Raw genomic sequence first — 16,092 nt, 5'->3', positions numbered from 1 at the left:
TAATCTTTTGAGGTGTAATCATTTTTTTTTTTTTTCAAAAGTGCCTCTATTAATAATGACTTTATATATTATTGTAGGGTGTTTAATAGGTGCCTCGATTAAAAATACTTTATATTTTTAAATGGAGAAAATATATAGAATAAAAGGAATGAAAAATATCATTTAAAAAACTCTTGAAAGAATTTAATATTTAACAAGAATTTCTAACAAGAGAACATTTACAGTTAACCAGTAAAGTTTAAGTTTTGATAAATATTCAATCTGTCTATATCTTTGTTAAATTTTTTTTAGGAGTTTTTTATTGATATTTTTTTGTTGACAATTAGTCATTGAAGAATTGGATTTTAAATAAGTTTAAATTTCAAGAATTAAAAAATTAATTTTTTTATTTTATTTGCTTGATCTAAAATATTAAAAGGTTAAAAAAGTCTAACTATCACGGTTCTTCTGCACCATTTTCAAAGAAAGATGGAGAAATGATAATTAGAGATCCTGGGAAGTCATTAATTCCGACCACACACTTGTGCATTGATGCTTCATTGAAGGATTATTGGAAGCCTACCCTAATATCAAGTGGGTTACCCAGTGTTTTACAGTAGTAGTGGTCAAATTAATTTGAATTTTTTTATCTCACGTATAATCTATAGAATTCTATGAAAATCAATTGTGAAAATTAGGTAACCTACTTGGCTACTTTGGTGAAAAAAAAAAAAAATAGTAGCCTACATAGAAAAAAGATTGAAGATCATTGCCCCTGAGTGAATTACCCAAATATGGACCGTACAAATTATAAGCCCTTCAGAACGGACGGTTGAGATTCCTTTCCTGTCTCGCACATCTTCCCTCCATCGTCTCTTGGCCTTGCAATGAGCAACGATTCGTTTCTGATAAGGGGTAGCTTTTTCCCAACCTCCACCCAATCCTCGCTCTCCACGTGGCATCCTCCTGATGCCGGTCTTAACCATAAGTCCATAACACCCTCCCTCCCTCCCTCACTCCCTCCTTCCACTGGTCTATCCCAAAATCCCTCACAATTCCTCGCTGCATTCCCAGTCACACAAGCAACCTCAGCACTCCTGCTCCCAAACGGCGTCGTCCTTTGACTTCATCAGCGTGTGAGTAGTGATGGTGGCTTCAATGCCATGCTCAGGAGGAGCCAAGATTGGTAACTACTAAACGTGGCTTAAATCCCAGGAGAATTTTCCTTTTTCTGGAACAATGGAGTGTGTTGCTGCTCGAAACTTCGCGGCAATGACGGTTTCTTTTGGTTCATCTTCGAGGGCGAGGAAGAAGGAGCTTTTGAGAAGACCAACCTTCTTCTCTGGGGATGGCTATTGGTGCCGTTCACGTTGTTTGCGTGTGGAAGCCCGTGCGGGAAGTGAGAGTTTGGTGGCCGTTGATGAGAATTTCGCTGATGAGGAAGATTACGTCAAGGCTGGTGGGTCTGAACTTGTTTTCGTCCAAATGCAGCAGAACAAAACTATGGAAAAACAGTCCAAGCTTGTGGATAAGGTTTAGTTAACCTTTTAAAGCTCTGTTTTAGTGGTTTTTGATCATTATTTGATTGAAATGTTTAGTCTTGTATGTTGGATCAGGTTTGGATAGGAGTTTCCTGTTTTCTGCATTTGCACTCTGTTAATGTCAAATATGAAAGGATAAGATTGTAACAGTAGATAATCATCATGGAGTCTCTGACAGAGGGTTCTGCTCTCTGTCGTTGGAGCTGACATCATCTACAGAAGCTCCTTCTAACTGTATATGGCTTTCTTTTTGTGGGATTGTTAGTTTCAAGTTTTCAATTAGATTCCACCATCGTTATTTTTGCTCTTCAGTGATATTTGTGATTCCACTATTTTTGTTCTGTTTCAGTAGGGGTTACTGTTCTTTTTAGGATGCCTCGATATTGTGATTAGTCTTTATTTCTGCTTGGCTTTACGGATGGCATGGGGTCCCCTGCTTACTATAATTTGAAAAAAAAAAAAGGTTTAAAATGACGTGAAACCTCATTTGGATTTATTTTGAATGTTACCAAGCACGAACATTTTTTTTTTTTTTTGGGCTGATAACTGGCTTTATTTTGGAGGCAAAGGTAGCTTTCCTTGTTCAGTTATTTGGGTTCTGACACTGGTTTACAAATATAATTGTTTTTAGGACCTTTGATTATTACTTTCTGAAATGCCGTGTTTTGCAGTTAAAACCAATCTCTATTGGAGGTGATATACTGGATCTAGTAGTTATTGGTTGTGGTCCAGCTGGTCTTGCTTTGGCTGCAGAGTCTGCCAATTTAGGGATAACAGTTGGACTTATTGGTCCAGATCTTCCTTTTACAAATAATTATGGCGTGTGGGAGGATGAATTTAAAGGTACTATTCTTGTTCCTTCATTCTGCTGATATTGTTTTTGTATCGCTTTTTTTTTTTTTTGGGTTCTAATATCGCCTGAGCAGTGAGCAACAAAGTTATAAATCAACTAAATAAAAGAATGCGGAGGATGTTTATATGTTCACAAACTCGTGCCATGATGTTTGTTACCTTTCGATTATCAGAAAGCAAATTGTAATTCTGAAAATTCCCGTTTTCATTGAATTGATATATCACTTGCCTATCGAAGATTCAAAGTTCATTCAGAAGCATTTGTGCATGCTGTTTTCTAATGAACTTGTGAATTCTGAATTATCTTGATAATTTTCAATTTGGGCATTATGCCCTGAAAAATAACAAACACAAGCACACGCACACATCTTTTTGACAAGAGCATGAATTCATTTTCACTTACGTATAAATGAACATGCTTCAGTATGATTTTAGGTCTTGGACTTGAAGGTTGTATAGAGCACGTTTGGCAGGATACTATTGTATATCTTGATGACAAGGATCCCGTTTTGATTGGCCGTGCTTATGGACGCGTCAGTCGACACTTGCTTCATGAAGAATTATTGAAAAGGTAAGAGTAAGACTGTTTGAAATGTATTATTACATCACTTTCATTTTATATAATGATATAACTTCCTATCAACAAATCTTCAATTTAGTTTTGTTATATTTATGATTCATATTAATTTTCCCTAGGTGTGTCGAGTCAGGTGTCTCGTATCTTAGCTCAAGAGTAGAAAGGATTGTTGAAGCTAGCAATGGCTATAGTAATGTTGTATGTGAAGATGATATTATAGTGCCTTGCAGGTACAATACAGATTTTCTTGCTTTTGAGTTTTGTACCCATTCAGTGATGAAATTTGTCTACCACTTTGTTATTTATTGAAGCTTCTGACATGTTATTATAGGCTTGTTACTGTTGCATCGGGAGCGGCTTCAGGGAAGTTGTTGCAGTATGAGGTTGGGGGTCCAAAAGTGTCCGTCCAAACAGCTTATGGTGTGGAGGTTGAGGTAGGAGGCTAGGTCAATGGTATACAACTTTCTAATTTGGTTGATGATTTTGTCATTAAAAAATTTCTCTCATTTTGAAATGAGTTCAAGCGTGGCCTTCCTCTAATTTCGCTAAGCTCCATTTCCCCCGTCCTTCATGTTTTGTCTTTGGGAACAATAGAGTTCTTCTAAATACTAGTACTAAATATTCAAAACCGACCAGTTCTTTGTGTTGCTCTGGAGTTTGCCTTAAAATAGGATATAACAGTTTGTTTTTTGGGAAAATATCAATAATAGACCTCTGAAAGAATTTAATATATGACAAGGATCTGGATTAGATACTTGTTAAAACTTAAACTTTACTTGTTAATTGTGAATGCTTATTTGTTAAAAGTCCTTATCAGATATTAAATTCTTTTCAAGAGTCCTTCAATGATATTCTCCCTTGTTTTTTTTTTTGGGTGAATGGTTTTTTCTTTTCTTCTTTTGAAGTGTCCTGTTCCAAAATAATGAGGTAATAAAAATTATAACTAATGGTGATGAACGTTTCTTGGCCATGCTTTTAGGTGGAAAACAATCCTTACGATCCAAACTTGATGGTTTTCATGGATTACAGAGATTACATGAAGCAAAATGTGCCATGTCTGGAAACAAACTATCCAACGTTTCTTTACGTGATGCCTATGTCTCCTACAAGATTGTTCTTTGAGGTTTGCTCGATCTTCTTCAGCATGGTGGTTTTTTTTTTTTTTGCTTGACTGCTAAAATTCTATGTCAATTTATGTAAAATTGTCACACACAGGAAACCTGCTTGGCCTCGAAGGATGCCATGCCTTTTGAGTTGTTGAAGAAAAAGCTCTTTTCGAGATTAAATACCATGGGGATCAGAATCAAAAAAATTTATGAAGAGGTAATAGCACTGGCAATATTAAGATTCATAATTAATGAGTGTCATTTCGTTTTTATCTACTTGATGTCAAATAAAAGCTTTTGTGCCTCGTACTATATACTATACTACTGATAGGCACATTAATATCGTTATTTCACTGTACAAATCTTGCATTCCTTACTCCTATCGCATTTGATTGGTGGTATTTGTGGCACCTAAAAGGAATCGAATTTATGGCTTTATGCTTCTTTGGTGGAATTACTTGATACTTGATTTTTTTTCTCTAGCGATTATTCAACATAATGGGAAAATTGATGGAGATATTGTATATAGAATACAAGCTGGGTGGTTTAATTGGAGAAAGGCTAAAAGAGTTATTTGCTATCATAAGGTACCCAAGAAACTTAAAGGGAAGTTTTATCGAAATGCTATAGGTTTAGCAATATTATATGGTAGTGAATGTTGGGCTTTAACGGGACAGCAAGAGTATAAAGTTGGAGTAGCAGAGATGAAAATATTAAGATGGATATGCAGATATACATGTAAAGACAAAATTCGAAATGAGCGAATACGGGAAAAACTGGGCATTGTACTTATTGAAGGAAAAATTATAGAAAATTGTTTGAGGTGATTTGGACATGTACAAAGAAGACTTCAGGAGGCACCTGTGAAGAGAGTGGAATAGATGACTTTGAGCCTTGTCAAAAAAGGTAGAGAAAAGTCAAAGAGAATACTTTTGAAAGTTGTTGATCGAGACCTTTTGATTAACAATATTTCTAAAAACTTAATAAATGATAAAGCACAATAACATCATATAATCCATATAGCTGACCCCACCTTGTAGGATAAGGTTTGTTGTTGTTTTTGTTGTTGTACTGTAAGCCTAGTGCCATGATGGATAGAAGTAGTGGAACTGAAAGTCTTCCGGTCCAGCTTACTGTTGTAACCAGTCTTGCATGTCCTGTGCTCCATTGATAACAATGTTGCTTTGCATCCTCACTTTCTAACCATCCTTTAGATTATATTTGGGTTTTTGAAACAATTATATATAGACAAGTTGTATTGTTATATTTAGGTCTAATTTTTTTGGCCAATTAGAAGTTTATAAATGAACTCTATTTGTATCCGAATCTTAGTTATGATTACCCAAAAAATTACTGCTATATGTATGTATTTCTATGCAGGAGTGGTCGTATATCCCAGTTGGTGGATCTTTGCCAAATACAGAGCAAAAGAACCTTGCATTTGGTGCTGCTGCCAGCATGGTTCATCCGGCTACAGGCATGTCATGATCATTTATATTCATTTCATGATTATGTTTTATCGATCCTATATTCATCATTTTATTTAACAGGATACTCAGTAGTCAGATCTTTGTCAGAGGCTCCAAAATATGCTTCAGTTATTGCTACTATCTTGAGAGGGGGTCATTCAATGGACATTCTTACCCATGAAAAAAGTAACAAGAATCTATCAGCACAAGGTAATCAATTTTTTTTAAAAAAAATTTGACGCTTAAATCTGCCATAACCAAGTATTTGCTTCGATTTTTTTTTTTTTTGGTCCCCTTAGTCTGGGCTGACCGCATGACATTTGTTAATTTTGATAACAACGAATCTCAATTTTTATCTAGGTCGGTCTTTGTAGGAATTTTTTTAAGTTGCTTTATGTATTTGCCCATTGGAAATTCGCTCAAGTATTCACTTATTAACATACGAAGAGCTACACTGTCCTGCGTTAATGTGCAAGAGTTCAAGATACGTATTTGGAGATAGAGATGGAGGGGACATTCCAATATGTGAGAGCATACTTGGTCAGTTGAAGCATGGAAGTGGAATTTTCCACTTATATATGCATTTATGTTCTCATTATTTTCAGCTTGGGATGCACTTTGGCCACAAGAAAGGAAACGGCAGAGGTCATTCTTTCTCTTCGGACTGGCATTAATTCTGGAGCTGGACATTGAGGGCATTAGAACATTCTTTCACACTTTCTTCCGCTTACCTGATTGGTATGATCTATTTTCTCTCATTTGTGATAGATATCTTGAAATTTGATTTATGATGTTCTCCCTGTGTATAATGTGGCTAGGATCTGTTGCATCATTTTGTAGGTAGAAAATTAAACACATGCGAAGGGCTTAGCAAAAGCCTTCACCATATCTGTAGTTTTAGCTATTCAAATTCGGTCTCGTCCCATAAAATAATCGAGTTGTCTTTCCTACAGTACGTGAAAGCCAAAAGAAAGCCTCATCAAAAGCCACGAGTCTTTGTTATTTGTTATTCCCCCTTCAAGTGACATTAAATTTAAAACTTCTCGTACCCCTACCACCCAGATCTTCCAATGTTGAAAATGAGTATCTTACAAAGCATGGTTGGGTAGCTGCCAAAATGGATATGAAATATTTGAAGAATGGATACGATTTAAAATAACTTCACAGCACGAGGTTCCAGACTCTGCATCTCTGTATCTGTATCGGTGCCAATTAAACTGTCTGAGTCTCCAGGCCCTCGGAAATTATCATGTAGTTCCGTGGCTAGAGATGGTATCATGTTTCAATGAATATATAAGTGGCTAGGATTGATGTTGTAAAAAAGTTTAGGTGCAGGCCTTAAAAGTTTGTCTGATCATCTTCTATTGGTGACCATGTGCACAAGATTGTTGAATAAGGCCACATCTTGCCTCAAGTATGAAAGATGATATGGAATAATTGTTAAATTTGTTTTTATTACAGGATGTGGCAAGGATTTCTTGGTTCGACCCTCTCTTCAACAGATCTAATGTTGTTTGCATTCTACATGTTCATTGTAGCACCAAATAACTTGAGAATGTTACTTGTGAGACACCTACTTTCAGATCCCACCGGGTCAACCATGATAAGGACCTACTTAACCATATAGAATCCATACATTAGCTCCATATATATATATATATATATATCTGGAGATTAGATTGCATCAGGAACTCTATTAGATATCAGTAGGCACTTGTGTAGATGTCTATAATTTTAAGTTCCACATACCTTTTGTATCGAGCAGCATGTGTGTCCATTTGGTACTTTTGTTGAAACCATTTTGTCGATTGTATGAGTCCCCTCAATAGTTCCTTACAGAGTACGGAATGGTTAGTGCTGTTATTACAAGAAAATCAGAAGAGGAATAAACTGATATATTTGGGATTTATAAATATGCAGGAATATTCAATTTTTAATCGCTTCCATGGGATCATGAGATGCTAATCTGTCTTTTACAGAAGAGGATCATGGCATGATCACAAAAAACTGGTGTCAATAACACTCTTTTCGTATCGGTCTGCCAAAAATGTCCCTTCTGCGATGATCATATGAATTTTTCACCAACACAACATGGGCAGAACCGTAATATCAAACTAGGTGTCATTGCGATCGTCCTCTTACGAACTAGGATTCGGAGCTCCGCCTCGGGCAACTTCTAATATCCAACATTAGAAATTCCGATTTTCAAATAAAACTAAATTGATTTACATTGATCTCATTCCAGTTAGCCAAACAGGCCCTTATTTGAAGTGGCCAATTATTTATAAATTTTGAATCAATATACCATTTTATAATATTTTTTACATTAAATTACATTCTTATAATTAAACTCAAATAACTAAATTTCAAAAAGAGACACGCAATTATCTGGTGGTTGTAAGTGACAAAATGTTTGATCTTTCAGAACATTTTTAGGCGACAATTCAATTGCTTGCAAGGATCAACAGGCTATCAAGTTTGACTAATTAGCCAGTCTTAGATTAAAGACTGCTTGATTAACATCATGCCCCTACCAACCTTATTTAACTTCGACTTTAATCAATCGTCTTAGGTTGATCATCACTTGTGACTTTCATGATTGGATCTGTTGACTATGTTCGTGCACCAATCAACCAACATTTGTGGGATTATAATTCCTTTTCCTCTCTGTTATTGCACTTTTCTAGTCCACGAGTAGTCCCCTTATCCAATTGATTGGCATGTCCAGAAATTTTAGTTTTCCAAGTTTTTTAAATTATTTTCAATATTATCTCCATATACGCTGATGATGATGAATTCAGAATTGCGTTTTGAAGCAAGTCGGTCCCTTGTCTATAATCCATAATCCACAAGAACATTTTAGATTTGTCTGAATATTCCAATAATAAGAGAGATTTTGAGAACAAATGTAACGTATTTTTTCGCATCATGACTAGAGCATAGATCATGTGAATGATAAAATTAAACACGCAGATGGCCTTTCGTTCCGCCGAGAAATTTTTTCTATAACTCATGACTTTAGATTTTGGTCTGTGTTCACACCTGAAACCTTTCCATTTCTTTATCATCATCATCATCATCATCATTAATAAAGAAAATAGAGAGATTATGCGTCCTATGCCTTTATTAAATTTGAACACTAACAAAGTTATTTATTCATGCTTAAAATTTGGGAGGGAAAAAAAACTCCTTAGAATATCTTTACAATAAATAAATGAGAGTCTTTTTCAGACATAAATATAAAAGAAACAACTATTCATTACTCCTTACATTTATTAAAAAATATCCTCATTTTTTTTTTGTCAGAAAAAATTATCCTTGTTAAGTTGGCATTATTTTGTGTAGAGCACCTAATATTTTATATTTGTCTAAGAGTTTTACTAGACATAAACTAATTCAAATTGAATTAATTTGGAATTCTTTTGGATGAAAGGTTCATTATTATTATTCTTGCTACATTTTCAAAAATCAAACTTAAATTTTTTGATTAAACTGGTATAACTTTTAAACTGGTTAGTTCGATAATTTGAAATTGTTATATTTAAATATACAAGTGGTCATGATTATCACTTTATGAGAACTAATCCTTAATCATAAAACCACACGACCTTAATCGAAATTGATTAAGGAACGAATTTTTTTTTTTTTTTCCTCTTAGTTTAAAGAAGGCAATGCATTTGAGAGACACAGAGACAGAGAATGTGTCGACGTGAATTGAATGAAAGAGAAGATATGGTCGGTGGGTGGTAGAACCAGAGAGAAAGAGAACACGTGGCGCTAAATCATGATGAGCACAAGGATCGAAGCTGACGTGTCGATCATGTTTTATACTATGCATGCATACATGTGCCCTTTTCTTTTATTTTTATTATTAAATATTACCAAGAATGGTCATTCTTCATTTCTTCTATTCTTCTAAGGTTCAACGCACTTCCTTTTCCATAGAGTCTTTTAATAATTAATAATTAACAGTGTTTCTTCATCCCCCTCATCTCATTTCTCCCGAATTTGGGTGTTTCCTTGGTACATGCATCTCCCCTTGCCACTTGGGGTTTGTTCCCTCTTACCCTCTTCCACGTCATCTCATTCACTCTATGCATCCCTTTAATTTCTTCTATTTTGAATTAACTGCTACTATATATATATATATATATATATTTACATTTGATTTAGTTTTGAGACTCATTTGATGCAGACATGTCTCGTAATTCGAAGAACATTTATAAAAAATACTCACAACTTACCAAAATTTGCATATCAACAAAAATTTAAATCCACATTATTGTTGGCCTTCGGGGTTGTAAATAAACTCTCTTGAATTTATGAATTTAATAAATTATACTTATAAGTTCATATAATTTAATTAGGCTATTTTTCCTTGGAATGTCCAATACTCTTCCATCCAATCCAATATACCTACAAAAATTGTAGAAAATAACGTTATTCATAGAACTACGTATAAACGACATAGTATGTCTTGAATTTCATGTACTCGTGTTCCCATCCTAGTTTATATAAAAGGTTAAGAGCAATTACAAAATATTTTCAGGAACTACAAATTACAAATATTTTTTCTTGATTGTAGATAAACTAGTTCAAATCAAACTTTATTGAGCAATAGTTTTTTCAATGCCGATATTTTTCATTCATAATATTTAAATTCAAAGTATTGAGTCTCTTTTATTTAACCTAAAATACAATTAATGAACATATAACAAACGCCAAACTGACTGATAAAAAGGAAGTCATCTACAAAAATTTAGAAAAAAAATTAGTATTAATCAAGATTGACATAAATTATAAGATTAGGGTCTCTAGGTGTGAATTTTGCTAAGTGATGTTGCTTGGTTAGTTTTTGCTGAACTTAGGTGATCTGCACATGTTATGCAAGGGATGAGTATTTTAAAGAAAGAATGAAATGTGGACACATGGACATGACTGTGCATTACATTAATATAATAATTATTATTAATATAAATATTCAGTGTGCAATTGTAAAAGTGAGTAATAAAGTCCATAATGGATGAGAGAGAGGGCGATTGGTACAGCAACCTACAAAGACTTTGACATCTAAATTGGGAATTAAAAAAAGCTAATCAAGATTAGGATATTTATTTGCCAAAATCCAGTCCAATACACAAAAGGGACAAGTGGAAAGGCTCATGGAAGGATTTTCTTTTCCCCCTTTTTTTGGCCTTGAAAGATTTTGTATGGGAGAAAAGCTATTATTCTTTTTTTTTTAAAAAAGGAAGTTAAATGATCGAAATATAATTTGAATTTTTGAATTTATTTTTTTCAATACAAAATTTAAGTAAATGAATTTAAGGGAAAAATATGATATTTTTTATTTTTATTATTAGTTAGTATTGATCTTATTTTCTAAAATTTTTTTAGATCTATGATTTCTAATTTTAGTTTAATCTCTTAAATATACTTTAAATTCTGTTTCCATCTATTGTTACACAAGCTTTTTGTTAATCATTACAATTTAACAATATTAGGATGAAAATTTTGGATTTTCTTAAAAATTAGAACAAAATAAACTTAAAATGACGAAAGTAAAAGTATAGTATCAGATTAAAAAATAATTTAAAATTAAATAAAATTAAGGGATGGAAATATAATTTCAAGTGATAACAAGAGGATAAATCAAAATAAATTAAATTAAAGGGAAAAAATAAAGTATAACATAAAATTAAAGAACTAGCTTAACATGTAATGTAATGGAATGGAATTAAAATAAAAAAAAATGTGAGAGAGACGCTCATATTTAAGAAAATATAAAAAGAGCTTAAATTAAAATAAAGAGAATATGTAATCGAACGGAAAAATAAAGCAGGCATCTTTTGTCGTCTGAACTCAGAGAAATGCAACCAATAAATTATAAATAACTGTATACCCTCGTGGAGGCCTCACCCCTCACCATAACCTTCCTTGTCCCTCCACGCGCAGAATTTTCGCTTTGAGAAAGGTAAGCGACACTGGATTACGAAGTTGTCTTTGCTTTCACTGTCTTGAGAGATTTATCTCTTTTTGATTTGTTCAAGTGGGTGGGAGTTTTAATGATGCATTTGGACATCTTGTTCTGAATTATTGAGAATTGAGATACTTGGTGTGGGTTGACATATGAAAGTAACACAAGGGAGGAAAACCCATTGAAATTTCAATGGATGGCATGGGTTGCCTCAGATATAGGGAACTTCTGTCCCCATTTTTGTACTGATTGGGCGGTTTTTAACTGTTTGCTTATTGTTGTTATTATGTTGTCCTTCTTCTTGTTATTATTTGCTTGTTAACAACCCCATTCCCTCGTCTTTATGCTTGCTAGAGAGAGACAAGGCATTGACTTTGTCCATTATTTTGATACGGTTCTTGAATCATCGATTGCCTTCTTTTCCAGGGGACCGAAGGGGTTGGTGAGGAAGTAGAAATAGAAGATTTTAATACAATAGATTGTGTCCCTTTTCGCTGGTAGTGATTGAACAAGCAGGTCCAAAATCAGGTGAAATTCGGAAATAATCTTGAGAGCTTATCGATCATATAACACCCCAGCTTTAATGTAACCTGTTGAAGTTTGCTGCCTAAATAAATAGTGTATTTCACTGTCTCTTAGGGAAGTGGGTTCTAAGCTCCTTTAATTTCTTGCCATAGGCGTCTTGGTGTTTTATGTTAGAGTGAACGTATGTAGAATAGAGACCTAAGAAAATAGGGTATAAAATTGGGAAGAGGCTAGCAGTGTTCCATATTCTAGTGGGCGAGGAGGATAAGGTTTTTGCTACAAGGCAAATTAAATCTATGGAGGAAATATCTTCGGCGGTTGCAGTGCCTTTTAGTCTTGGGAATTTAATCCCTGGCGACTCATCAGTGGCAACACACATGGATATTGCTGGATTCAAATTTATGGCAAGTACAGCAGCAGCACTGATATTAAATCCTGTGATGGACAGATGTGAATCTGTTGGAAGTGATGAAAATCATACTGATTCTTGTCCACCACTTCAGGTTACAGTATCTGCAGGGGAGGAGGATCAGGTAGGTGCTTCGCTTGGACCAGAAATGTTAATTAATTGTAACGGAAACTGGTTCTCAGATGAAACCCATAATCAGGGAGGGAAGGAAGATGAATGCAGGTTAGGGGTTAATATTCAATGTCTGCACGATTCAAGGTCTCAATCTGTGGCTCACAACAATTGCAGTATCCTTGGGGAGGAATCTTCAGCTTCAGATATTGATTTACCCAATAATATGGACGTTGAAGATAATGCCCATGGTATGTCCAGCTTTAACAATTCATGTACTGTGCTGGAGCCAGTGCAAGACATTGTTTCTGTTCCGACGGATCCTGAGAGTGAAGATGGCAGTGGGTCGGATGGGTCTGATCCAAAACTAGTTGCTCCACCTCTTGAGGTGCCAATGGAGGAAAAAATGTGGAGACCAGGCTTCCAGAAGGCTTTGGATTTGAATACTGGACCTTTTTGGGGCTTTTCGTCGATTTGTGGAAGGAGAAAGGAGATGGAGGATGCTATTGCAGTGAATCCTCATCTTTCGCAAGTTCCTTCACATATGCTAATGGATAATACTGGGAATGAAAACACTGAAAATTTAGATGCCCACTTTTTTGCTGTCTATGATGGACATGGAGGCTGTCAGGTATGCTTTCAAGTTTCAACAAAATGTTTTGATGGTACAAGCTGGAGTATTGTTGAAGTTGATTCATTTCACCGAGGACTTCTTTTTGCAGGTTGCTAATTATTGCCAGGAGCGTCTTCATTCAGTGCTTGTTGAGGAGATACAAGCTGCAGACTCAAGTTTGGATGGAAGTAGTTGGATGGACCATTGGAAAGAAGCATTCACCGGTTGTTTTCAGAAAGTTGATGATGAAGTTGGAGGAATACATCCTGAGAACAATGGAAACAATAACGATGGATCAGAATCCAGTATTGAAGCATTTGCTCCTGAAACTGTTGGTTCTACTGCAGTGGTTGTCATTTTATGTCAAAACCACTTAATAGTTGCAAACTGTGGGGATTCAAGAGCAGTCTTGTGTCGTGGAAAAGAAGCGCTGCCACTATCTTCTGATCACAAAGTAAGATATCTTATTCATATTACAGTTTGTTTGCGTCATTCACTTGAAGCTCACATTGTATGGTTCTTTGTATTTAATTTCGCTTTATATCATGTGTAGCCAAATAGAGAGGATGAATGGGCCCGGATAGAAGCTGCAGGAGGAAGGATCATACAGTGGAATGGGTACCGGGTACTTGGTGTCTTGGCAGTGTCAAGGTCCATAGGCATGTGTTCAGGGCGTTTTTTTTTTTTTACCAACTATCATCAAGCATGACCATGTGTACCTTTGGCATCTTTTCGACATGCTTTTATCTATGCATTATGGTTGCGTAGCACTGTGCACATTGTTGTTAGGTTATTTTATATTTTGATGTCCGAGTTATATGGTTTAACGGCTATTTTTCATAGATTCAATGCTATATTATTTGCGTCAGTGTCCTATTCATGAAGTTCTGCACCGTCATTGATTCATTGTGTTCTTTACTTTGTATATTCCAGTAACCTTGCCTAGAAACCGAGATTTTGGGACAGGAAAGAACCTTAATAAACTTTCTATGTGATATCAGAATTGGATGATTCTCTCATGAAAGCTATCAATGGGAAAATAACAAGTACAACAACAATATTACCATACCAAAGTATGACAATGCAACTGTCTATTTTTTCACTTGGTAATTGAGCATTTGGTTCAAATAAAGAATTGAGATTCTCACCATGTGGGCATATAAAATACCTTAATGTTCAATTTTATGGAAGGATGCAGGATGTCATTGAAATATTTGTTGTACTTCTCTTTAATTTGTGATCTAATTTCCTTCTTCGCCACCAGGTGATAGGTACTTAAAGCCATGGATAATTCCTACACCAGAAGTCAAGTTTGTTCGTCGGGAGAAGAAGGATGAGTGCCTCATTCTGGCAAGTGATGGTTTATGGGATGTCATGACAAATGAAGAAGCCTGCGAGATTGCACGAAAACGAATCCTTCTTTGGCACAAGAAGCATGGCAATGGCGGATCGACGTGGCCGGGCAAGGGTGAGGGAGTTGATCCTGCGGCGCAGCATGCTGCAGAGTACTTATCTAGAGTTGCCCTCCAAAGGGGAAGCAAAGATAACATTTCTGTCATAGTGATAGACTTGAAGGGTCAAAGAAAATTTAAGACCAAGGCATGACATAATCAAGTACCATCCATTACCTGGGATTTTATTTCAATATTTCATAGATATAGGACTATAATGCAATTATTTTTTTCACTGTAGTTATGTAGCCCGTCAGTTTTTTATCATCAGGCCAGGGCTAAGTCACCTTATAGGCTTACACTATTTTAAGTATGTACCGCAATTAATGAGATCAGGTTCGTTTGGTTTTTGTTATCTTTGTGAGAGTTTTGTTAGCCCAACTCTAAAGAGGAAATATTCATTATTCGTCTATTTTCATTTAAGTGGCCAATACAATTGATTAGCACAATGTTCCAACCCCACCGCGGAATTTTTCTATCAATTTATTTATTTATTTTAAGAAAATAATTGTCTCTTGACTTATACATCATGCTCTCTTCCTTTTAAAAAATATGAGATATTTTTTTAAAAGTTGAATGTTAAAAAATACAAATCATTTTTAGTTTGACAGTGTGTAATTAATGAGCTTGTTTTCTAAAAAATAATTTTGATAAATAAATCACTCAATATTTTACCTTTAAATGAGATTTCCTATTAAATAAGGGCACATATGAGAAGATAGTATTGACTTAAAAAAATAATTAACTTAATAGGAGTGTAACAGTTAAAAGTATGTTATATATTTTAATGGAGGGAGCATATAATATATAAATGTTATGCCCTTTTGAATTACAAATCATTCTTTTCAATAAATAACGTAAATTAGATTTGTTAGCTGAGCCCCTTAATTTTTAATAAAAAAAATAATTTTTTATCTTCGTTTTAAATTTTTCAAATGTGTATAATCAATATTATTAAATAACATAAAATTTTTTTAATCAAAATGTGTGCGAGTTTTTCGTTAATAAATTAACTGAGCACCTTAATTTTTTTAATTAAAAACATTTTTTATCTCTTGGTTTTAACGTATTCAACCAAAACATGATGTGTGTAATCAATATATAACATAAAACCTATAACAAATCATAATACTAATAAGCCATAAATATTACATTTCACATAGAGAAACACGTCTAGTTGTATAATACCATAACACATTATTTTAACACTTCAGACTCTGTAATTGTCGAGGATCTCGTCCAGCTTCACAAGATGTTTGATTGTTGATGTGTTTTCGACATTGGGAATCTATTATCTCATCCCATTGCACTAATATTACTGCTGTTAATAAGATGTGCATTATCGGGGGACAGATATGAATCCTCCTATGTAATATTTCTTTGTAACACATTTCTATGTTTTCGGCCAATGAATGCTCAAAATTACTTACTCAATCCAAACACGTTCCCTAAAAGAGCACTGTCAAATTCTCTTCCGATTATTTA

The 16,092-nt window shown here is 34.6% G+C and overlaps 2 protein-coding genes across 6 annotated transcripts; both read left to right on the top strand.

Moving 5' to 3' along the window:
* The first annotated feature begins 1,001 nt into the window (after positions 1–1,001).
* LOC129309864 (lycopene epsilon cyclase, chloroplastic) lies at positions 1,002–7,437 on the top strand. Of its 3 annotated transcripts, XM_054951615.1 has the most exons (12): positions 1,002–1,512; positions 2,192–2,363; positions 2,808–2,943; positions 3,069–3,179; positions 3,281–3,383; positions 3,929–4,072; positions 4,165–4,272; positions 5,436–5,532; positions 5,606–5,734; positions 5,972–6,049; positions 6,130–6,262; positions 6,986–7,437. In XM_054951615.1, the coding sequence occupies exons 1-12, from the start codon at positions 1,219–1,221 to the stop codon at positions 7,149–7,151; spliced, it is 1,671 nt and encodes a 556-aa protein (XP_054807590.1). In that variant the 5' UTR covers positions 1,002–1,218; the 3' UTR covers positions 7,152–7,437. The 3 variants fall into 3 exon arrangements, with proteins under 3 accessions (XP_054807590.1, XP_054807591.1, XP_054807592.1); XM_054951616.1 differs by lacking the exon at positions 5,972–6,049; XM_054951617.1 differs by lacking the exons at positions 6,130–6,262; positions 6,986–7,437 and having other exon boundaries at positions 5,885–6,001.
* A 3,910-nt stretch (positions 7,438–11,347) lies between these two features.
* Positions 11,348–15,025, top strand: LOC129309577 (protein phosphatase 2C 53-like). Of its 3 annotated transcripts, XM_054951200.1 has the most exons (7): positions 11,348–11,495; positions 11,925–12,427; positions 12,527–13,174; positions 13,266–13,610; positions 13,710–13,815; positions 14,158–14,229; positions 14,421–15,025. In XM_054951200.1, the coding sequence occupies exons 2-7, from the start codon at positions 12,320–12,322 to the stop codon at positions 14,759–14,761; spliced, it is 1,620 nt and encodes a 539-aa protein (XP_054807175.1). In that variant the 5' UTR covers positions 11,348–11,495; positions 11,925–12,319; the 3' UTR covers positions 14,762–15,025. The 3 variants fall into 3 exon arrangements, with proteins under 3 accessions (XP_054807175.1, XP_054807173.1, XP_054807174.1); XM_054951198.1 differs by having other exon boundaries at positions 11,925–13,174; XM_054951199.1 differs by lacking the exon at positions 14,158–14,229 and having other exon boundaries at positions 11,925–13,174.
* Positions 15,026–16,092: the final 1,067 nt, after the last annotated feature.

Source organism: Prosopis cineraria, unplaced genomic scaffold, assembly GCF_029017545.1.
Source record: "Prosopis cineraria cultivar Desert tree isolate PC_DT_omini unplaced genomic scaffold, ASM2901754v1 PC4, whole genome shotgun sequence".
Taxonomy (NCBI): Eukaryota; Viridiplantae; Streptophyta; class Magnoliopsida; order Fabales; family Fabaceae; genus Prosopis; species Prosopis cineraria.
This window is presented reverse-complemented; position numbering and strand designations above follow the sequence as displayed.

What these genes read in the sequence shown, in the direction of transcription:
- LOC129309577 (XM_054951198.1), top strand. Translation starts at nt 12,320, where the DNA reads ATGGAGGAAATATCTTCGGCGGTTGCAGTGCCTTTTAGTCTTGGGAAT. An exon ending in ATGGACATGGAGGCTGTCAG is followed by an intron (nt 13,175 to 13,265) that starts GTATGCTTTCAA and finishes TTCTTTTTGCAG; the next exon opens with GTTGCTAATTATTGCCAGGA. An exon ending in GGCAGTGTCAAGGTCCATAG is followed by an intron (nt 13,816 to 14,157) that starts GCATGTGTTCAG and finishes ATGTGATATCAG; the next exon opens with AATTGGATGATTCTCTCATG.
- LOC129309864 (XM_054951615.1), top strand. Translation starts at nt 1,219, where the DNA reads ATGGAGTGTGTTGCTGCTCGAAACTTCGCGGCAATGACGGTTTCTTTT. An exon ending in CTTATGGTGTGGAGGTTGAG is followed by an intron (nt 3,384 to 3,928) that starts GTAGGAGGCTAG and finishes CCATGCTTTTAG; the next exon opens with GTGGAAAACAATCCTTACGA. An exon ending in TGGAGGGGACATTCCAATAT is followed by an intron (nt 6,050 to 6,129) that starts GTGAGAGCATAC and finishes CATTATTTTCAG; the next exon opens with CTTGGGATGCACTTTGGCCA.